The sequence below is a fragment of the Chrysemys picta genome, chromosome 1 (assembly GCF_011386835.1).
Source record: "Chrysemys picta bellii isolate R12L10 chromosome 1, ASM1138683v2, whole genome shotgun sequence".
In the NCBI taxonomy this organism is placed as follows: domain Eukaryota; kingdom Metazoa; phylum Chordata; order Testudines; family Emydidae; genus Chrysemys; species Chrysemys picta.
In genome coordinates, this window is record NC_088791.1 from 221,719,064 (window position 1) to 221,743,314 (window position 24,251).

Below are 24,251 nucleotides of genomic sequence, written 5' to 3' on the forward strand. Positions count from 1 at the left end.
CAGAGAGAGAGATTGACTTTGAAGTATCTATATCTTATGTTTATTTAAAGTCCCTCTGGGAGCTAGGCCTAGTGTTGGGTGCAGACCTAGGAAAGTCCAGTGGTTAAGGTATACGATAGTGGTTAGAGATCAGTTACAGCTCCTCCACAGACTTCTTGTGTGGTCTTGGGCAAGTCACTTAGTTTCTCAGTGCCTCAGGTCGTCGTCATGGTAGATGATAAACTGAACATGAGTTCCCAAACACGATCCATGGATGTTCAAACCAGGGACTATCAAGCAGGAGTAAGGAGTGGTATTACTTCTGTAGATGGCATGAGTGAGACCAATACTAGAATACTGCATCCACACCGAATAAAGGATGTTGACAGTTGGAAAGGGTTCAGAAAAGAGCTACAAGAATGACTCAAGGTCTGGAAAACATGCTTTATATGAGAGATTTAAGAAGCTTAATCTATTTAATTTGTCCAGGAGAAGGTTAAGAGGTGACTTGATCCAGTCTACACGTACCTACATGGGGAAGAGATGTCTGTTTAATCTAATAGAAAAAGCATAATGAGATCCAGTGTTTGGAAGCTGCAACTAGATATTTTCAGACTAGAAATAAAGTGCATTTCTTTTAACAGTGAGTGTAATTAAGCATTGGAACAACTTGTCAAGGGATGTGATAGAATCTCCATCACTTGAAGTCTTTAAATCAAGACTGGATATCTTTCTAAAACAGAGCTATAACTCAAACAGAAGGTATGGGCTTGCTGCAGAGATTACTGGGTGAGTTCTTTACCCTGTGTTATGTAGGAGATCAGACTATATGATCATAATCATAGAAATGTGGGACCTTGATAGGTCATCTAGTCCAGTCCCCTGCACTGAGACTGGACTAATTATTATCTATTCTAGACCATCTCTGAGGAGTGTTCGTCTAGCCCACATGTGTCAAACTCAAGGCCCGCGGGCCACATCCGGCCCGCCATACAATTATATCCGGCCCGCGAAATCGTTTTATATATCTGTTTTTAATGGCCCTGTGATATGACGCCCCAATAACACACACTACAAATCCCATGATGCAGTGCAATTGCCGCCAACGGCAAGCCGCGGTTCAAGTTCGCGGTCTGTTGATGTATACAACGCTAATATCAAATCAAAGCTAGACCCCAACAATGGCCAAGAGAAAAATTGATTCTGAAAACCGAGGCTTTCAAAGCCGGTGGGAGAATGAGTATATGTTTACTGAAATTGCAGGTAAACCAGTGTGTCTCCTTTGCGGGAGTAATATCGCTGTAATGAAGGAGTATAACCTAAGACGGCACTACGAGACGAAACATGAGAACAAATTCAAAAACCTGAGCACAGGACAGAAGCTACAAAAGGTAGAGGAGTTGAAGAAGAATTTGACATCCCAGCAGACGTTTTTCACCAAAGCAAAATCACAAAGTGAAGCTGCTGTGAAAGCAAGTTTCATTGTGGCCGAAGAGATCGCCAAATCAGGACGGCCGTTTACCGAGGGGGAATTCGTAAAGAATTGTATGATGAAAGTGTGCGACGTCCTTTGTCCAGATAAAACGCGAGCGTTTGCAAATGTAAGCCTCAGCAGAAACACTGTTGCTAATCGGGTTTGTGAGATGGCGACTGATTTGAAAACACAGTTGATTGAAAGAGCAAAAGATTTTGTTGCATACTCCCTTGCCGTGGATGAAACTACTGACGCGACTGACACTGCACAGCTGGCGATATTTATCCGTGGTGTGGATTCCAATTTGTGCGTAACAGAGGAAATACTGGACATTAAATCGATGCACGGGACAACGAAAGGAGAAGACATCTTTGGAAATGTATTTCAAAGTGTAACCGACATGAAACTGCCGTGGGAAAAACTCGTTGGACTTACAACAGATGGCGCACCTGCTATGTGTGGTGAAAAAAATGGACTGGTGGGAAGGATGCGCTCAAAGATGCGGGAGGAGAACTGTGCCGGTGAGTTGACAGTGTATCACTGCATCATACACCAGGAATCGCTGAGTGCTAAAGTCCTAAAAATGGATCATGTGATGAACACTGTAACACAAACCGTCAACTTTATCAGAGCCCACGGTTTAAATCACCGCCAATTCCAGTCTTTTCTGCGGGAAATAGATAGCGAGTTTGGCGATATGCCATATCATACGGAGGTCCGGTGGCTAAGTCGGGGAAAAGTTCTCAAAAGACACTTTGAGCTGCGAGAGGAAATCTGCCAGTTCATGGACAGTAAGGGGAAAGACTGCACAGTTCTGCGGGATGAAAAGTGGAAATGTGAGTTGGCGTTCCTGGCTGACATAACGTCGCATCTTAGCGCTTTAAACCTTCAACTCCAGGGACGGGAGCACATAATAACCGATATGCATGATGCAGTGAAGGCATTTCAAGTGAAGCTGCGCTTATGGGAGACACAAATGCACCAATGCAACTTGTCTCACTTTCCCTGTTGCCAAGTAATACGGAACCAAGAAAGTGCCACAGTTTTCCCAAATGCCACCTTTGCTGAAAAACTCAGCGCGCTGCGCACTGAGTTCGCACGGCGCTTCAGTGACTTTGAGGCACAGAAAAGTAACTTCGAGCTGCTTCGCAACCCATTTGCAGTCGATGTGGAAACCACACCTGTAGAAATGCAGATGGAGCTGATAGAACTGCAATGTAACGGGACACTGAAGGCAAAGTACGACACTGCGGGGCCAGCACAGTTCACTCGCTTCATTCCTGAAGCGATGCCGCAGCTCCGCCAACATGCGGCTCGAATCCTGTCCATGTTTGGCAGCACATATCTGTGCGAGCAGCTGTTCTCTGTGATGAAAATTAACAAAACGTCACACAGGAGTCGCCTCACTGATGAACACCTGCAATCGATCCTGAGAATCTTCACAACACAGAACCTAACCCCAAACATAAACGAACTTGTTGCAAAGAAAAGACTCCAAGTATCAGGCTCTGACTAAATAGGACAAGAAAATGGAATGTTATGATTTGTTATGATTATACTTTTGCTTTAAATTCAATTTTTTATTTATATTTTCAGATTTTTTAATATTCCAGCATGTACAGATTTTGAATGTATTGTATTGACAGGATATTTTTTTATGAAGAGCAAAATATTTTAAGTTGAAATGTATTTATTTTGGAATGATATCCTGTATTTTGGTTCATATTAATGGTTAAAAAACATAAATATTTAGTCTGTTAAATAAATGGTTATACTGTTCGGCCCGCGAGTTTTGAGTTTTGGCCCCCTGTGCAATTGAGTTTGACACCCCTGGTCTAGCCTGTTCTTAAAAACCTCCAGTGATGGAGATTACACAGCTTCCCTAGGTAATTTGTTCCAGCGCTTAACTACTCTAAAATCAGGAAGTTTTTCCTAGTGTCTAGCCTAAATCTCCCTTGCTGCAATTTAAGCCCATTACTTCTTGTCCTGTCCTCAGTGGTTAAGGAGAACTGTTTATCACCCTCCTCTTTATAACAACCTTTTACATACTTGAAGACTGGTATCCTGTCCCCCTTCAGTTTTCTCTTCTCCATACTAAACAAACCAATTTTTTCAATCTGCCATAGGTCATGTTTTCTAGACCTTTAATTATTTTTGTTGCTCTCCTCTGGATTTTCTTCAATTTGTCCGCATCTTTCCCAAATTGTGGTGCCCAGAACTGGACACAGAACTCTTGTTGAGATCTTGCCAGTGCTGAGTAGAGTGGAAGAAGTACTTCTCATGCCTTTTTGACAAAACACCTGCTAATACATCACAGAATGATATTTGCTTTTTTTGCAACTGTATTTAATTGTTGATTCATATTTAGTTTGTGATCCACTATAACTCCCAGATCTTTTGCTACAGTACTCCTTCCTAGCCAGTAATTTCCTATTTTTTATTTGTGCAATTCATTATTCCATCCTAAGTATAGTACCGTATTTTCCGGCGTATAAGACGACTGGGCGTATAAGACGACCCCCAACTTTTCCAGTTAAAATATAGAGTTTGGGATATACTCGCCGTATAAGACTACCCCTCTTCCAACGCACACCAAAAAAAATTAAAAAAACATCAGATTTGATTTCAATATGGTAACTTTAATTCAAATGCTTATGACATGCAGGTACTTAGCAGGAAAACTGTCACTTATAAACATAAGGCTGTTTGTCATCAAACATGTAAACATAAAACAGTGCAAGTGGATTAAACTTTTCCTAATTCACTCTAAAGCTGAAAGGAAGGATAAGACAATAAACCCATGGGAGCTGCCATGCTGTTTGTTTTCTAAGCTGTCAACCAAACTGGAACTGATGATGATAGGAGGAAGATAACAAACAAGAGAGAGAGAGCAAGTGCCGGGCAAGTCCCTGGCGAGTTAGCAACGCCCATCATAACTGCAAGCTACGGTATTTTTACAGGTTTTGCTGGCGTGACAGTTTCCCTTTAAAAGCCTTCAAAATCCTCCTGTTCGTCATCTGATATCATAAGTACATCAATGACATCTTGTGATACATTTGTAAGGCAGTCATCGTATGGATCGAATTCCGTATCAGATGGTGTGGTCTCAGCTTCGGCTTCCTCTTCATCTTGCCACAAGTAGTCGTCCTCCATACCATATAATGAATTTGATATGCCACACTTCTTGAAAGACTTGATTACTGTTTCTGCATCAATATCATTCCAGGCTTTTATGACAAACTTGCACAAAACATCCAACTGTGGAGCACGCATGTTTCCTCCTTTTGTGAATGACTTTTTGCCGCTAACCATCCATTCATTCCACTGTTCTTGAATGCGATCTTTAAATGGCTTGTTTAGGCACACATCCAGTGGCTGTACCAACGATGTCAATCCTGCAGGAATAACTGCCGCATCTGTGTTTAGTCTTGCAAGCATTTGCTTGGTGCTGGGAGTTAAATGAGCCCTGAACATATCCCACACCAGTAGACTACATTTTTGAATAAGTCCACCTGGTCGCCTGCTCCATACATTATCAAGCCATAGCTTTACCCCTTCTTCATCCATCCAGCCTTTTTCATTCACATGTACAAAACAACCAACAGGGAACTTGAATTTCGGCATTGTTTTTCTTTTAAAAATAATCATTGGTCTCAGTTTGGCGCCATCAGCTGTGCATCCTAGTACCACTGTAAAACTGGACTTCTCATGTCCTGTTGTTTTAATTAAAATTGTTTTTTCACCTTTTTGATGGACAGTTTTATTTCCAACCATATCAAAATTCATTGGAGTTTCATCCATATTTCCAATACTACTTAACGCATAGCCATGTTTAGTGCGCTGTTGTATTACGTATCGATGGAAACTATTTACTTTGCTATCAAGATCTGCAGGTAATTTTGGGGCAATTTTCATCTTTTGCCTCAGTACCATATTATGCCTTCCCATGAATCTAGTACACCAGGATACAGTGGCCTTAAATCTGTTGCTGTGATCTGGGTTAGATTTGGCCCACTGAAGTGCAAACAAATGTATTTTATTTCGTGTCACTACATAACCGTTTTGGCGATGCTCATTCACCATGTCTGATACATGTTTTTCGAGTTCTGGCCAATGTGGAGTGCCTCTTCTTAATGCACACTTACCCCTTGGCATACTCTTTAATGCTTTTTCATTTGCTTTCCAGTCCCGAACCATCTTTTCTGTTACTCCATATTGTCTTGCAGCAGCGCAGTTATAATGTTCCATGGCAAAGTTTACAACTTTAAGTTTGAAACTGGCTTCATATTTCTTTCTTCTTGCTGGTGGAGCCATGATGGGGTTTTGACTGTTGGACATTTGTATACTGTACAGTATGTACTGGTGCTATACTGTATGAACAGGTACAGATACTGGTGCTGTACTGTATGTGGTACCCAGTATACAACAACCAGCCAATCACGGCAAGCGATGTACCTTACCGGCGATTGGCTGGTTGTTGTATACAAAGCCTGCTTGGATTGGTCAGCTCTCCCTGCCTGCCCAGCCCTCCCTGTCTCCAAGACTATCAGAGCGGTAGCGCAAACACGCCTCTTTCACCCGTCTGGCCCGCCCTTGTATCCTATTACCTCCTTCTCTGCCTCTCAGATCTCGCACATGCGCGCCTGCGCCGCTTCACTGCAGTCCTCAGGAGCGAGATCTGAGAGGCAGAGAAGGAGGTACGGTAATAGGATACAAGGGCGGGCCAGACGGGTGAAAGAGGCGTGTTTTTCTGGGCACAGCGCCGTTCTATCTCTTTTTTCCATACCCCGGGCGTCCCGGACGCCTGCAGCTTGCTCCGCCCTTCACTTACACCTTCCCGGTGAGGCGCCCCCTCACCTCGTCATCGGGTGGGGATGCGGCCGCGGCCGTTTTTGAGCTCCCCCCACCATATGCGGCGACCGCAGATTCTCCAGTCCGGCTCGGAAGTTTCAGCACCCGCCCTATAAGACGACACCCGGCGTATAAGACGACCCCCGACTTTTGAGAAGATTTTCCTGGGTTAAAAAGTAGTCTTATACGCCAGAAAATACAGTACTTTGTATTTGTCCTTATGGTATTTCATTCTATTTATTTCAGACCATTTCTCCAGTTTATCGAGATCATTTTGAATTCTAATCCTATCCTCCAAAGCACTTGCAACCCCTCCCAGCTTGGTATGTTTGCTAATTCACTCAGGAATCAAATAAACAGGACAGGATGACGTGAATTTCTTACATTGCTCACGTTGGAGTGTAATGTAATTCCACCAGCAAAATGCAAAGCCTACCCATTGTCACTTGTACACTAGTTTGTTATATCACACAGAAGTGGCTATGGTCACTATACCCTTTTGTATCTAATTTAATGTAAGGAGACTCAAGAAAATGTCATGGTATTAACAATATGTAGCACATTACAATTATTAAAACATAATTTGCTAGAAGTGACAGTGCTGCCTCCCTGTCTCCCCAGTGCCTAATCTACTAAAACATCTCACTAACAAAACACTCCAGTGAAGAAAACAAAAAATACTAATCTGCAATTGACCATTTTTGTACCTTAAACATCATTTAATCTGCTAACAAAATGGCTCAAGAATTTGTTGGTGACTTGATGCCATCTGCACATCTAAGGACCGATCCTTTAAGGAAAAAAATATATTTTAACATTCTATTTATTGATTTTAAGCGTGTGAACAATAGAACACTCCCAACCATAAAAATACTAAAATACATATTATTTTGTGTGCCATGTTATATACTAAAGCCATGCAATCCTTTGCTATCTAACAATAAATGCTCCCTTCCCCAAGGGATTGTAAAAGGAAATGTTTGACAAACATATTTATAAAGGGACCACAAAAGAGAGCAAAGCCACATGGCTTGTGCACCAGCCCTCAGTTTACTTAGGAAAAGTATAGTATAATAGTTCTCCAGCAAAATGGGCCTAATCCAAAGCCAATTGAAGTGAGTGGAACTCATTTAATTGATTTCAATAGAATTTGGATCAGACCTTATGCAAAATGCCTACAAAATTATTTATAACAGCAGTATATCTATCCTGCTGATTTATAGAACACACAGGGATAAAATAAAAATGTAACATCTTTTAAAGAGATGTTTATTCATATTTATCCTAAGAGATACATAATTTTATGATAAAACATCATCCCAAAGGCCAGCCATTCTGACTATTGCAGTTCCATTTCCCATATACCTAATCCTAGCAGGCAGGTGTGTAATCTCCTCATATGGGTGTCCACTGGGAGTACCATATACAGACAGATGAAAATGGAAGGTATTCCAAGGAAGCTAAACCCATTTTTCCCTGTTATATGTACTATATTGATAGTATAAAATTCAAAACTAAACTATGTTTGCATATTCTGGATGTGATATGTCCTATGAATGTTTATAAATCAAAATAAATAATAATTATAAGTAAACAATTGTAGAAAGGTGACTTTATCTAAATCAGGCCTGCACAACATACGGCCCGCGGGCCACATGCGGGGGGATTCTAAACCCCATGCACACACCTGTCTCGCGTCCCAACCGACATTGGTCGGGACGCCCTTTAACCGCTCGCTCACCATCACCGCCAAAGTCCCGAGGCTGGCGTGGCGGCGCTTCCTGGGGCAGCTCCCGGTGGCGTGCCTGCCCGCCGACAGGAGCCAGCAATGCAGGTGGCTGAGTCCAGCCCAATCAGAGCTGCGGGGGCGGGGCTTTCAGGTGCCCCCCTCCCCGACGCCGGCGCAAGGATATTTTTGTGCCCTCGCGCGCCCCCCCCGCCCCAAGCGGGACACGGGCATGGAGCCAGCGCGTGCTGCCGGCGCACCCCCCTCCCGCCCCAAGCGGGACACAGGCACGGAGCCTTCGCACGCTGCCGGCGCCCCGCTCACCCCTCCCCCCCCCCCGCCCCAAGCGGGACATGGGGATGGAGCCCTCGATGAAGTGGGTTTTAGCCCACGAAAGCTTATACCCAAATATATTTGTTAGTCTCGAAGGTGCCACAAGTACTCCTTGTTTTTTTTGCTGATACAGACTAACAAGGCTACCACTCTGAAACCTGTCAGACTTCAAAAGGTAAATTAATCCCTACATTTATGCATCTATAACATTGCAATATTCTAAACCAAAATTTAAAAATTAGTCACTGAATGATTTTGGGTTTTTAAGAAACCCATTGTGTACATCATTAACACATTGTAATTTGTATTTTTGTTATGATTTGTGTCTATTTGTGCACTTGTCTATTTAACCTAATAAGCAAAAGTTATAACTATAGAATAGAAAGCAATTTGTGAACATAAAGTGCAATCGCACGGGTAGATATATTCTATGGTATCTCATGAGGGTCTAAGTACTTTGAAAATCAGGCTATTTAATATGGATTTAGGAGCCTAATCTAATCTACCTATCTATCTACATGTGGAGGTAATAATCATTTGATAAATCTACAGAGGCATGTGATAAATTTATCGTGCACCTTTGATTTCCTCACCTGCCATCTGCCCATTAATCAGTATGCCCCAGGATTTATTCTAATAGTCACATCCCCTACGCAGTTTCAATCCCATTTTTGAAAAGTAATTTGCCAGAGAAACATTGCTTCCTCCTCGGCTAATATACGGAATTTTTGCCAAAATTATTCCAGCTTAGTGCCTAGGATGGACTAGATTCAGTCCCAGACCAGAGACAGATTTTCCATACATGACTAACTTGGATTTGAAATAAGAGCTTTATCTCATTGGAAAAGGGAAATTCCCATCTTCCCAATGCTTCCAAACATTGGATCTTGTTATGCCCTTTTCTGTTGGATTAAATAACCACATAAATACTTGTAGATTGTGATCAAGTCACCCCTTAACATTCTCTTGGATAAATCAATTAGTTTAAGCTTCTTTGAAGGGGGAATTCCCAGCTTCCCTACGGGACACACACCAAGTGCTGCTACCAGTGGAAGGACTCAAGATGACACATTTCAAAGTTTGTCATTTTTTATGTGTAACAATTTTAGGTCATTCTAACGCTCTCTGAGGTCAATTGGCCTCATGCTAATTAAGGCCATTGACTTTATCAGAAAACGGATACAAAAATAGTTCCAATAAATATTCAAAAGTCTACAAAACAGTTTTTCCTGTAACACATATATGGCATGAACACAATACATGTGATATGAGATGACAAAAAAGGTTTAATTGGTTCTCACTTGGGATAACCTGCATAACCTTGGGGTTTTGCTACTTACGAGCAATGGAAGCATACCAAAGTTATGCTGATAAAACCTTTATATGCCATGTCACACAGTCATGTTCCCATCTCTCTGTATGTATCTTTACATATATATACACACACACAACATATTTATGATACAGTATTTGTTCTATAGAGAAAGGTCTTGAAAATTATATTAGCATACTGTAAACATGCCTAATACATTGAATAGGATTTAGATACTTAAACATGAGAATATGTTGCCTCTTTTTTTCCAGAAAAATAATGCTTAAAAGGAGCTTGCCTATCTTTCTTCCATTTCCTGGTTTCAATATACAGCTTATTTCCTTCTTTGATTCTGTGCCAATTATGTGAATTACTGCTGACCTCAGCAAGTCTGCTGGACAGTCGCTCAAATGAAAATGTCATATGATCATGGTTGCTATGGTACATTCATAAATAGTTTCAATTATCTTATGACTTAATAAAACTACTAATTTATTTGTACCAATATTTAATTCAAAGGCTTTTGATACAAGTGGAAATTTCAGAGAAAGAGCATAAGAGGAATGGGCGGGAAGAGGGAGGGAAACTATTTTTAGTCTAAAAGGCCAACTTTAAAAACACACAACATTGTCAAAAACACAGTGAAAAAAGCAGAAAAGGGCACAGATTTGTTCATAAGCTAAAGAATTCAGGAGTATCTGGAGAGCAAAACAGATTGATCAAGTGGTTTTAATATTTTGAGCTGTCTTCTAAAACTAAGACTTGTTGTTATTCTCTTTAAAGTTTTGGGCAGACAATATTGACAATTTTTTTAAACCGTGAGGTCAGACATATTGTAGTGATGCACAGGAAAAAAAAAACATTGAAGAGAAACAGAATGGATGGAGTGAAAATTTCACTACAGGGATTTAGCCTCATGGCTCCTATTTCTGTAAGTAAAGTATAAAAACACAAGAATGTTCAGCCAATGGTACCATTTCACCCCCCCCCCCCCCGAGAAAAAGTCCTTTTTGTGCACTGAGGTCTGACTAGAAGACCTGCTGAAAAGTTAAAAGAAAAGTTAAAGAAAAGTGGATGTCGTACTGTGGTAACATCTCGCAGTAGGAGGTGACAAGACCTTTGCCTTTCTTGAGTTCTTTATTGTTTGACCTGTAATCAGTACAAACTTGGATTTCACTGAGCCTTCTGGTTTAATTAAACTGAATTACCGGAAATAAGAGTGAAATCAATGGACTAAAATGATTTTTTGTTATAGAGAAGGTAAAATAGTTCAAAGCCTCCAGCCTGTGGAAAGAAGTACAAGAACTAACAAAACAGTTTACATTTCATCACATACTGTTACTAGCGACACACTGTACAGCAAATCTGCCTGTGGGGAGAAGCTGTCAGTTTTTATTGCATTTTGGGTTCCATCTCTGAGGTTTGATTTTTGAAATTCTTATTTTATATAAGGCATAATATGAAGACAAAGTAAGAATACTGAATCCCTGAGGGAGACACTCTGTCTGAAATAAAATCTGACTAAACGTTTCTCTGTTATTGCTGCTGCTGTTTCCTCTAGTCCAGTGGAGGCTGGAACATGTTAGCGCAAGTAGAAAGTCAAATAGCTAAAAAATATCAACTTTGGAAACTGACTAAGAAGAAAAAAACGTGCACAAGCTCAAATTAGGTATCTCTTACCCTTTTTTCCATTACTGAAATGTATTATCAACTGGAGCAAGTCTATCATCACTCCCAATATAAAGACAGGTTTGGGCTGAACGTAGGACTTTCACAGTTGGATTCTGGTCTTCTCTATCTCAAATGTCTGGCAGACTCCATGGTGAGTGCCTTTAGAAGCTTTCAGCAAATCTTTTCTCTTACAAGGAGTCTATCTTTGACCATTTGTATTTGCTACTCCTTTTTCCTTTCTATCATTTGCCTTAACTGGGAATTCATCCTTTTTGGCCACTGAAATTCAATTATGGTCCAAATTTTTAAAAGGTAATTAGGCATCTCACTCTTATTGAAATCAAATACCTAAATACCTTTAAAAATCTGTCTTTATATGCTTATCCCTTTTGGCAGTTCTCTGGGTTCTGTCTGTCTGGTTAATTGGTAGAACTTGTCAGAAAATTTTGGCAAAAAAAATGTCCATTTTGAAAAGAGAATATTTTTACAACAATTTCTGGACCAGCTCTAAGAATTGGCGTCAGAAGTACTTCATTTTGATTGTAAAGCAAAAAATTCATAAGCATGAGCAAAAAGTACTCAGACAATACTTGATGCACATGTGAAAGTTTGGGTTTTACACACAGGCAGGTGAGCAGCAAGTCCTTGACTTGTATGCACACATTATGCATTTGTACAATTAAAATGGGTCTGTGAAAAATATGTGCACTTTTGGAAATGTGGCCCTTAAAGATACACATTGACATGAAAACTAGTTCATTTTTAAAAAGGAAACAAAAATAGTTTCAGAAACTACACTTGCTTAAATCCACCCATGTCTGTCATTCACTTGCCAGTGTATCTTGATCAATAGAGATATCAGACATTCTACCATCTTCTGATGCTTCGTTGTAACCTGCCCTCTTACATGTACATGTTGAGGGATCCCCAAAACCTGATTAACTACCATGTAGATTTTATTATCAAAGCACAACAAGGAGAGAGAAAGACAATAAAAATCACACTTTCAGTTTGTCCCATTGATTCTAAAGCATCTTAATCTTAGTTTTCTGCATTTTATTATTTGTACATATTCCCAGTAAGATTTAATTTTGTCTAAATTTCAGGTAAGTGGTAAGTCAGCTTCCATCAGACCGGAAAGATAAAAGCTATCCTTGTTGGTTCCATCCAAAAAAGTCATTTTGCACAATTTCTTTGCTCTTAGCACAGCCATTTCACATCTCCTTGTCCTAACTATAGTGTTCACTAACCATACAGCAATTTGTTACTGAATAGCTGACATGAAATTTATCAGCGATAATTCTTCTTTCCAAAGAGTAACATGGCATGATGATGTAATCTGAGGCATAATACTTCATTTGGATGACACATCAAACCCAGGAATTTTGAAAAGGTCAGAGTTAGTTACTGACAATTTGCTGGTTTTACAAAATATCCAGCCTGATAAATTTGAAAGAGGACTTATAAAAATAAAGGAATGAAGGGATCACGTTCTGAACATTTTGATTATTGCATTTCACTTTGTTCACTGCTTGTGCCCAAATCTTTATAGAGTAGGTCAGTTTACTGCTCTTTAAAGGTAGGTGTGAATGTGTGTGCATTTCTTTTCAGACATAATTACTTAAAAAAAAAAAAAAGAACTTCTATGGTTGATCTTAGTTTTTAATAATAACAAATAATACTTTAGATGATTTCCCCATCTTTAGCTCTTGAGCTTTAACAAGGTGGGTAACCATTTTTAAACCCATTTTACAGATGACCAACTGAGGCTAACGTGATCAAGCGGCTTATGTGATGTCTCTAATCTCACAGAGCCAGTCAGGAATTGAACCCCAGTGTCCTGACTCCCAGTTCTATTCTCAGTCGACGTGACTCGAGGTGCCCATTATGTAAAAATCTTTGTCCCTTTGAAGTCAAAGGCAAAACACCCACTGACTTCAATGGGTTTCACCCCTTCTATCGGTGAGTTCTCTAACACGTTCAATACTAAATCTCAAAGGCTCAGAACAATGATGGTTTACACCAAACCCTGAAACAAAACATGTAGTACCTGGTGCTATTGGATTTATCCACTTGAGCTGCAAGTACAATACCATCACGCAGACACATATATATAGCACGCTTATACTTACAAATACTAGGCTAGAGTAATAATCCACAAGCACTGGTTTACTGAAATACTGACTTAACATACATGTGATCTACTGGAAAAAGTAGATTTCAAATGTCTTGGTCGATATGTAATATCTTGGAGAAATATATGGTAGTACTTGACTATATTTGATTTTATTTATTTTGCTATGTTGTTGTTGAAGAAAGAATCTCTTTTTACCTGCCACGATAGAGTGACATCCATATCCATCAAGCGAGTACATACAGTCTATCAAGTGAAACTCCATAGCAGTGTGCATGTTCAGCCATGATGGGTAGATGGATAAAGAAGATGCATCCTGTATTTAAATCCCCTGGTAGTGATTAAATGCAATATGCACCTTCTTTAATTGTAAAATTAGAGAGAAAAAGAAATTGTAAAATTACAGGGAAAGAACCTTCCAGATCTTTATGCTGCAGGATATGCTAATTTGCCAAGGCAATGGTTACTTCAGAAGTGGTTTTCAGTCACTTCTCTTAAATATGAAATAGGGCTGACATCACATAATGGATTGAACTATCCTCAGTTGTTCCAATTTGCAATTAGTCTTTTCGTGGAATACTGCAACAACTGAAATACTGTTATTACAGCAGTAAATTAGTCTCAGAGACCCCATCTTTTTTCTAACGTGAAAATAATACGTTTTCCTCTAATAAAACATCCAAATACCAAGAAAAATAACCCCAAGAAAACACTACTGAAACGAGAAACAAACAATGATCTATGAGTGAGTTTTGCAACAGAAAAAAAACAGACTATTTATGGAAAGAACTGGAGGCCTACTTTAATAAAAGGAAAGAATTTTTACATTTACAGTGGTATTAAAGCAAAGAGTGCTGTTATCAAATCCTTTAAAAGCCAAACTTTATTTTTATTCAGCAGAGGTGGAGTTTGTTATATTGGGTGAAAATGTTTGTGTGTCACTGTGACATTTTGGGTTCACCCAGGCCAGTAAGGCATTAAGGTCTGCCTAGTAATTCTGGGTGTCTTGTGGCTGTGTAGCTTTGGTTCAGAGCTCTGGTCCCAACAGCTTCCTAGCAGTTGACAAGACTCACCCTGGCTTTGCACAACCAGGTTACCCAAACGCAGGCTAACCTTAAAACCCTTTCAGCCCTGAATTAGCCCAAAATTGTCCCATTGTAGGGACCAGTCCCTCTCACAAGACCCTCACAGAAAAAGTATTAGGGTCTCTGCCTCTACAACCTGTCAGCTTACGAGAAGCACACACTTTACGGAATTTACCCAACACTGATGATTTATAATGAAAGCAAAATAAGTTTATTAAAGAGCATGGATTAAATGATATCAAATAAAAGAATAAAGGTAGAGACAGCCCTGGACATTCAATAACAGACTTAAAAGTGGCCATTCTTCAACAAAAAAACCCTTCAAAAACAGACTTCAACGTGAAACTGCAGAACTGGAATTAATTTGCAAACTTGACACCATCAAATTAGGCCTAAATAAAGACTGGGAGTGGCTGGGTCACTACAAAAATTAATTTCCCCCCTGATGATACTCACAACTTCTTGTCAACTGTTGGGAATGGGCCACATCCACCCTGATTGAATTGGCCTTGTTAGCACAACAAAAAGTAATTTTCCCTCTGTTGATATTCACCCCTTCTTGTCAACTGTTGGGAATGGGCCAGATCCACCTTGATTGAATTGGCCTCGTTAGCACTGACCCCCCACTTGGTAAGGCAACTCCCATCTTTTCATGTGCTGTATATTTATACCTGCTGTAGTGAGGCGGTGGGATACCCCACAGCCCCACTGAGGGCCGAACCTCCCCTACTACCAACGTGGGTGGAGCCACCGGGTCCGGCGTCCGCCCCTTAGAGGTCACGGCCCCGACCCGGAAGTATAAAAGCCCGCCTGCAGAGCTCAGTGGAGCACATGCCGGCGGAGAGAGCAGACGTCCGTGGCCGAGCTCCCGCTTGGGAGAGAGCCGCAGGCCGCAACCGGCCTGCTGACTTACCAGGCCTGCCAAGTCTACCTCTCGCCAGGTACCCTGAGGAGGACTGGCCAAGCCTGCCCCGCGCCAGCTACCCCGAGGAGGAGCCGAGCCTGCCCCGTGCCAGCTACCCTGAGGAGGACTAGCAAAGCTGCCCCGTTCCTGCTACCCTGAGGAGGAACCGAGCCTACCTTGCGCTACCTACCCAGAAGAGCCAATGCTGGTGGAGAGCACCGACGACACTAGGACGGCCCAGGTACCATATGAGGAGGAGTGTGGAAGTAGCCCGGGGGCAGCCGACCCCAGTCTGGCTGCTGCATTGCCAGAGCCGATGTCAGTGTGTTGCGGCCAGGATCCCCACTGACAGCAGCGAACGTCCGTCACTGCTAGGGCCCCGGGCTGGGACGCAGTGGAGTGGGAGGGCCTGCGTCCCCCCTGCCACCCACTCCTTGGGTGGCAGACTCCCCCCTTTTTCCCTGGCCTAGAGAGGCTGGGACCTGCTACAAACCCTGACCCAGCCCCTGCTTAAGGCCTGGGTTACTGACTAACTATTTGCTTGCTGCCCTGCCCTGACCTAGGGCCTGGGCTGCTACAAACACTGACCCAGCCCCTGCTTAAGGGCCTGGGTGTCTGACTGACTATTTGGTTACTGCCCCGCCCTGACCTAGGGCCTGGGCTGCTATAGACATTGCCTCAGCCCCTGTGTAGCGAGGCGGTGGGATACCCCACAGCCCTGCTGAGGGCTGAACCCCGGCCGAGACTACTACATCTGCCTACTATATTTTTCACTCCATATCTGATGAAGTGGGTTTTAGCCCATGAAAGTTTATGCCCAAATAAATTTGTTAGTCTCTATGGTGCCACAAGGCCTCCTCGTTGTTTAAACAAATAAAAGTGAAAACACACATCTAAAAGTTTAAAACTTCATCTAGCAGGATACCATCTTTTTTCAAGATGTTTTTTCCTCATCCACAGTCTTTTCATCTTTTTACTGGCCAACGTGGCCAGAACCAATCACAGAGAACAAATTGCTTGGTTTCTGTCTCTTTAAGGTGAAGGATCAAGATGGAGTCTCTCTCTGTCCCTTATATTCCCAAAGGAATTGTCTTTGTCTTAAAAGTAAGGAAAGCCTCCTGGTGATTCAGTCTCTTGTGTCTGTCTGGGATGCACGAGACATGTTAATTCTCTGTCTCTGGAGTTCAGTATAAACCCAGCTAGTTTAGCTTGATGGCTTTGTTTACTGCTAATAAGTAATTGAGGTAAAAACTTGTTGCTTTGTCTAGGCAAACCTGTTTATTCCCTTTACCTATGTTAGGCTGTCTGGTCTTAAACATGTCCTAGTAACATTACAGAGAGAGAGTTTATATCTGTACACATAATGTTGTTACATACATTTCACAATGAAATTGTTGTTACATATATTCCACTGTGTTGTTAGTTTTCAAATGATACCTCAGAAGATATATTTTGAACAAATATTATTGCAGGAGTGTGTAGGGTGTGAGTACAGGGGTGCCTTGGGTCACAGACATTGTAAACGTCATTAAAACATATTGCTAAGTAAAAATACTTTAATTTGCCAATCTTAGAATGAGTATATGTGTATATAAAATATATGTACATACATATAAAACACACATACTTCCTAAATATTAACATTTTCAAAATACTTACATTACGTACATACATAATACACACACACACACACCCCTTACATACATATACATTACATTAGGAGACAAATGACTCCTTAAAAAATATTTACCTAACCGTGATAAAACTGAGTTGGCTATATTGACTTGTTTACCTGTGGTGATGCAAGTTTTAAACTAATTAATAAAAATAAGAAATGTTGCTGAGAAATGTAATACTACAGAAGCTCCAAGGACTTCAAGCATTTAGTCAGCAATTAATTTCTATACCATATAACATGTTTAGGTTGACACAGTTCATCTCCTTCAAATACACAAAAATCTGCGTTGACATTAAAGCTATCCCCTAGTATGGGAGATAGCTAATTATTCAGTGATGAATTTAAGAGTCACAGTATTTGTATCAGCTGTATAATAAAAACAAGATCTGCAGCTACTGCTACAATCTTGCACAGTCTGTTCTTTAAATAGATCTTACTCTATTTGGTATTCAGTTTGCCTACTCCTTGCCTAGATATTAGTGATACATTTATAAATGAACTTGTTTTCAAGTCATCTCCTTTTCCCAATTTTCCCTAATTTGCTCCTGAAGAGACCCCTTTTAAAATGCAACCACCAGTTATTCATAAAAATGTGACCTGCCTTTTTTAGGATATATTATAAACATGATTGCTGTATCTCTTCCTTGAAATAGCTCAACTGAATAGAATACAGCCCCAAAGCCATCGAACATTACCAGAGATAATGAGAGCTTACATGTTACAATTGCAAACCATGCACTACCAATATCTCTGCAACTGTGGGTTTCAGTGATGACCTGGACTTTAATTAAATGTTACTAGTAAAGAAGGAATCAAGGAAAATGAGATGGATGAGAATAAACTACAGACACAGTTCATTATTATATAATGTACATCCTTGCTAATCTCTAGACCTCACAGCCTAGCAATAGTATTCCTCAATTTACAGACTACTTAAAAACAGATAAACAAAAAAATCCTTTACTGTGTCTCTGATGAGAAACCTTTTAACTACCCAGATGTTGCTTCAGTGCAGAGTTAGGCAGTTTATGGGAAGGTTAACATCTTTACCAGTTTTAATGTAACCAGTTCTAAAATGCCCTCCAAGTCATGTAATAAAATATTAAGATTTCATGAAGAGATACAGTGATGCAACAGTGCAAACTTTCATACTACTAAGTATATCTCCATCATTTACTAAAGCTGGTGCACTCTATATCACAATAATTTTCTACTCATTTTGTATCACATAGGAAGGAAAAAGTTAATGAGGAGCTTTGGCACTAATAGCACCCACTCCAAAGGAAAGCAAGTGAAGCAAAACGGTAGCCCCTGGCAATTTTGAGGAAACAAATGCCGCAAATGTACTGGTTGGGAAAGTGGTCTTTTCTAATGGCAGAATGGGAAAAGACAGCTATATAATTTCATCACAATTCAGATACCATTTTTTGGTGTGGATTCTGAAGTATAAATCTTTTCTTTCTTTGAATTTAAAGTTACATTTAATCAATATCCCCATTTTGATGTTCTCTTCAATAACAATAGTGTTCTCACAAAGAAATTTCCCCATTACATTTACTTGAATTTGATTAGTATGCAATTAGAAATTAAAAAGAATCTATACTCTGATATAATATTCAAGACTTGGCTCGACAACTCTAATTTTGATATACTTTTGTTTGAAACGTTGAGTCCTGCCCATATTTCAGTTTAAAACATTTTATCGTTGTGTTAAAACACTTTTAAAGCTTTATTCTATATTTGGCACAAGACGGCTATATTTTCAAATGAGACTGATTTTTTTTCTTCCATTCTCTACAACTATAAAAGCAAATCTTTTCTTGGTTTTGCACTAAGCTTCCTGGCAGGGTTGGATAGAAGCAACTTTCACATAGCTAATGCTAAGCAGTTCTTATACCTGATCTGCAGTATACAATGAGGTCATGCATCCTCCCCCCCCCACATTCCCCCACTCCTGCAATATTATGCGGTTATATCTTTTTTATATATATCCTTCTCTGGGAAGACAGCTTACCTGTCACTGACTGCAGACATATGCCTACCAGTCAGAAAGCAAGATTTCAAAATTTCTTCTCTCTGCGCTGCAAACTGAGACAAAGCATCGCTTTCAAAGATATGAATGTGTCCGACCCAAGAATGACCTTGGGTTAGATACGGTATGAAAGCGATGCACTACTGTACTGGCGCAGTGATGTGGTGACTGTATGCCTTGTCTAATCATTCCAGATGTCCACGTTGAAATGATGATAAGCTCTTTATGTGGAATGATGTACATACTGCTAATACAGCCCTTTGTGAAACTCATCAAAGAAAAGGCAACTTCTGACAAAGTCCCAGAGACAGGCACATGTAGAGAGCAGTGATACAATTCAACTACAAGGAAAGCACCATGAAAAGATGGAATTCAACAACACTTAAAAGATTGTTTACAGCAGCATAGTTAAGACACTAAAGAGTCAATATGATCAAAGACTACTACTTTCATATTCAACATGGATCTGCTTCTCAATTCCCCTTCACAGACGGACCTCCCTCATATTTAGACGCAATTTGCCTCAATCCTAATTAGACAGTCTATTTTTCCTATTACTGTAAATTACTGACACCAGGGGAGGGAGATGGGGCTGTATACCACTGTTGATAATGGGACTTACATGTTATACATCCCAAACAATCAGGAAAAGAATATAAACTACAATATGATAGTATTTAACTGGTCATTGAAACTTCTTTGGGATGCCTTTATACTACATAAAACTATCTATCTGTTTCATACTGCCACCCATCACTGTAATATCTGGGTGCTTCCACATAAAATCAATAGCAAAGTTCCTAAGTAGACCCCATAGAGACTTTAACACTTTTTGTGATAGATCTCTGTTTTAGGAATTTTGTTTTTATTTGTTGGTTCAGTTGGTTGTTACAGTTTTTTATTTTCTTTTATTTTTCAGGGATGTCATGTCACTGTTGTGGGTATCTTTCTTGCTATGGTAGAAAATAATTTTTGAAAAGGAAGGTATGCAGCATTTCCTAAAGATGGTAAACTTTTGAGTCACCCAGTCTCCTATAGAAGTTTTATTCCACAGCCAGATCCCCTTGACTGAGAACACTTTGCCCCCAACTCTCATGCGCTTCATCCTATGTATTGTGATCTGCATCATCCCAGAGAATCACAGCTGTTGTGGAAGTTCATACCTTGAAATTCAGAACTGACTCTTTTAGAAAAGCGTCACAGGCAATTTACTTTCAACATTGGTGATTGCCAGATTTGGAGAGAAGGACCCTCCATTTAACCTATCAGCCAAAAAATGTATACAATCAGATCCTGAAATTTCCCCTGACACCTGCTAGCCCAAGGAAAAAGCATACTAGCCCAAGTAAAAAAAAATACATATAACACACTGCCCTCTAAGAGTCATGCCTCTGAAGTTTAAAACAACTGTGTACTATATTTATTGTCAATCAACTTTATATTTAATAAATTTGTTAAAACATACTCTAACTTACCCCAGCTCCTGAGTTTTGTTATGCTTTCTTTTATCTCTATGGTTTCACTCCACTTTTTTCCCACTGCTATACATCATGTTGCATCTTTTCCTTCTCTCTTTCTCAACCCCACAATAAACTTCATCTTTCTTTTCCTACCGTGTCTTCTGTTCTCTATCTTCTTTCTCTCCTTCTCCCTCTGTTTTATACTTTTTATAATTTATCCCCCTCATTCCTCACATTCACCCACCCAACACACAGCTACTCGCACAAACTCACATGCCGTACACTCAAGCACTACCCAAAAGCCCCTCCGCATCCTCCCCACAGACACATATATGCACTTATCCACTCACAGGCTCACCTCTTCCTGCCTTTCCCAACCCTGAAGGTAAGAGAGCCCCATATCCTAGGCTACTCTGTTCCCTCTTTAGTCCCACTCCACTACTGTCCTGAAAAACAGTGTAAAGCAGAAACCACCTGGCCTACTCTGCTCTAAGGATTGTCCCCACAACCCACCCCTCAGGGAAGAAGCCAAAAATGCCAGATTCTCTGTACCCTGTCCCAATCAACTCGCCAACCTGTTCCAACATTTCCCTTACCCAAGCAACCAGAGGAGTGGGTTTTTAGAGCCCTGCATATTATACAACCCTTAATCATCAAGGTAACCTGTCCTTCAAGCACAACTCTTTTGGAGATACTTTAATATATTTTTTCACATTTATTCATACTCCCGCAGTATATATGTAAGGAAATTTCCCGTCAGTAATACGCAATTCCACCAATATTTGTTATAAGCTCAGTAACATTATTTTCCACTTTCTCTGCTCTGAGAAGGCAAGAATGCCACAATATCAAGTGACTGTACTGGCAGTAAGCCACTGGGCTCATGGTTTATTTGGTAGGACGAAGGCATCAACTACCTGACAAGGTCGATGACTCTCTCCCTTGGAGCAGTGCTGACTGGCTCATCATTAATCATTATGATCTGATCTCCTGGTATAAGTTTTCCTTCAGAGGGGCCGCCTGGAGAAAAGTGAGAAATAAGCAGAGGTTAGTAGACCATTATAAACACATGGACAGCCTCCTCTATTGTGCAGGTATTAGATATGGTTTGGCTTGGAGGTCTAAAGCACTTTGCTGATAATACACCCTCACCAGAAAGCTAACAACCTAAATGTACATACCACAGTGCCTGATGTTAGGCTCCTAAAATTATATTTAGGCACTTAAATAACCAAGACCTGATTTCCCCCAACAAGTCAATGGGAGCTTCAGGTGATCAGCACCATTGAAAATCAGGCCACTTTTATTTAGGTGCCGCTATGGAATTACAATAGGACTCTAATGTTAGGCGCTCGGATATGAAAGCTTTGGCCAACAGCTTTGGTTTCCAACTCTACTGAAATGTAAGGTTATGATTTCTTGGTGGTACATCATCCCCTTGTAGAAGGTTGAGATGAGCAAAACTCAAACTTCTGACCACCAGGAAATTCCTTTTTGTTCTCTAATAGTGTTAGATGCAATCCTGTAGGTGAGCATGAATGGGTTATCAAAGGAAGTGAAGAGCCTATACATTTTCAGCAACTGTGGGGTTGGCCGAGCAAAGGTATGTGTGTTACTAGGGCATATTGTGGCAGTGCTGCAAGAGGGTAGGGTTACAGTTGCATGGGCAACCTTAACTGCGCATTTCCTAGTTTTCAGAAGATTGAGTTTTGCTCAACTCAACCTTAACTTTGTATTAACATAATTATTTGCCACTGAATTTCATAGGTTTTTGACCAGGAAAAGAAATGCTCCTGTTAGGAATTAATAGCCTGAAGAAGCAAGGAGGACATCATCATCTGCTATAAATGAATTCGAGTGCTGTGTGTAATACTGGAGCAGTGGTCTAAGGCAGTGGTTCTCAACCTGGGGTGCAAGGCAGAGGTCTTCCAGTGGGTACATCACCTCATCTAGATATTTGCCTAGTTTTACAACAGGCTACTTCAAAAGCACTAGCGAAGTCAGTACAAACTAAAATTTCATACAGACAGCCACTTACTATACACGGAAATGTGAGTACAATATTTATATTCCAATCGATCTATAATTATATGGTAAAAATTAGAAAGTAAGCAATTTTTCAGTAACTGTGTGCAGTGGCACTTTTGTATTTTTATGTCTGATTTTGTAAGCAAGTAGTTTTTAAGTGAGGTGAAACTTTGGGGTACGCAAGACAAATCAGACTCTGAAAGGGGTATAGTAGAATGGAAAGGTTGAGAACCACTGGTCTAAGGTAAAGCTGGTAAACTGGGGTACACTGTTCCTTTGGGAATGGAGGATATGGGATTTCTGTGGGTATCCAGGGACCAGTGGCTGGAAAACACAAGGACACTTTGAAGGGACTTGGAGCCATCTATTGTCAACTTACAGGGCAAAGACAGAGGAGAGTGCTGGAGGCATGTGGCAACAAACTTACAGCCCTGGATGCCCCCAAGATGCATCACACGCAGGTTGGGGTGCACTGTCAGAGCTGTGGCATAGAGCCCTGTGCCCGATTAGTGCAGAGACCTGCAGCAGGACCAGGATCCGGCAGGTCCCACAGGACCTGCTGCCATAATAGTGGGAGCGTGTAGGAGTGGGTATTGCAGGATTAAAAATAGTCCCGTGCAGGGCTCTAATGTGCAGTTTATGGGGGTTCAGGTGCATTGGCAGAGCTGAGGCTGCAGGGTGGTTGCAATGAGGGGATTGAAATGCACAGGCAGAGCTCAGGGTGCAAGGGAGTTAGGGTGCACTGGCAGAGCTGAAAGGGTGCCATGCCTCCCTTGTCTGAGTCCTCAAACTCTCTTGCCTCCCATACCATCCATCTCCATTTCTGCCCCCCATAACATTACTGGTTCCCTAAACTCCTCTCCCCCAGTTCCCACACTCCTCCGTCCCCTGATATACCTCCCCTCCCAGGAAGCATTCACAGGTCTAATTCCTCCCCACCCCCACTAATACTTTGATTACATTGTCCCCAGAAGAAAATTGCTAGCCATGACTCACAAAGGGTAGCAACCCTCCCGGTCCAGAACTTCTTTTGTCTTAGGTGAGGACTTACGATGAAATTATTCGTAGTTATATTAATTGAGGAGTGAGTTCACAGCAATCAAGAGGTCCGTGATTCATCCCTTTGTTAATACTTCTCACTTTAACAGTATAAGGCAGCAGAAGGAGATTCTTTTTTGCGGGGGGTGGGGGGGGGGGGGCGGGGAGGGCTGTACCTCGGGAAACCTTTTGGTCAAATTTGGATTACCAATGCTACTCCACACATCCCCATGAGGCACACCAAATTTCAAAGCATCTGATTAACCATTTGGATTTTAAAGCACTTAAAAGAGTCTAGCTTTAAAGCATATAAAATGTTGGAAGAGACCCTCTAGTCATTCTTCTGTATTGGTGCATGTGCAGTGTAAAAATGTACATTTTCATAAATACTGTTCTCAGTTTGAGTCCTCCAAAGATTTAATGGGTGCCAGGCACTCCCTTGGGCAAAACTTGACAGACTGAGACCATTTTGACCTGCATCAGATCAATACTTTGATCTCTAGTTCTGGGTAAAAACAAACAAACAAAAACCTAGAAACTTAAAAA

At 40.8% G+C, this 24,251-nt stretch overlaps 1 protein-coding gene across 8 annotated transcripts in view; it reads right to left on the reverse strand.

Moving 5' to 3' along the window:
- Positions 1–24,251, reverse strand: part of FRMPD4 (FERM and PDZ domain containing 4) — a 504,114-nt gene that overhangs the window by 71,064 nt on the left and 408,799 nt on the right. For all 8 annotated transcript variants that reach the window (XM_065580659.1, XM_005309176.5, XM_065580663.1 and 5 more), the window contains one exon: positions 21,557–21,659. In XM_065580659.1, coding sequence (XP_065436731.1) covers positions 21,557–21,659 — 103 coding nt within the window. The remainder of the gene's footprint in view (positions 1–21,556; positions 21,660–24,251) is intronic.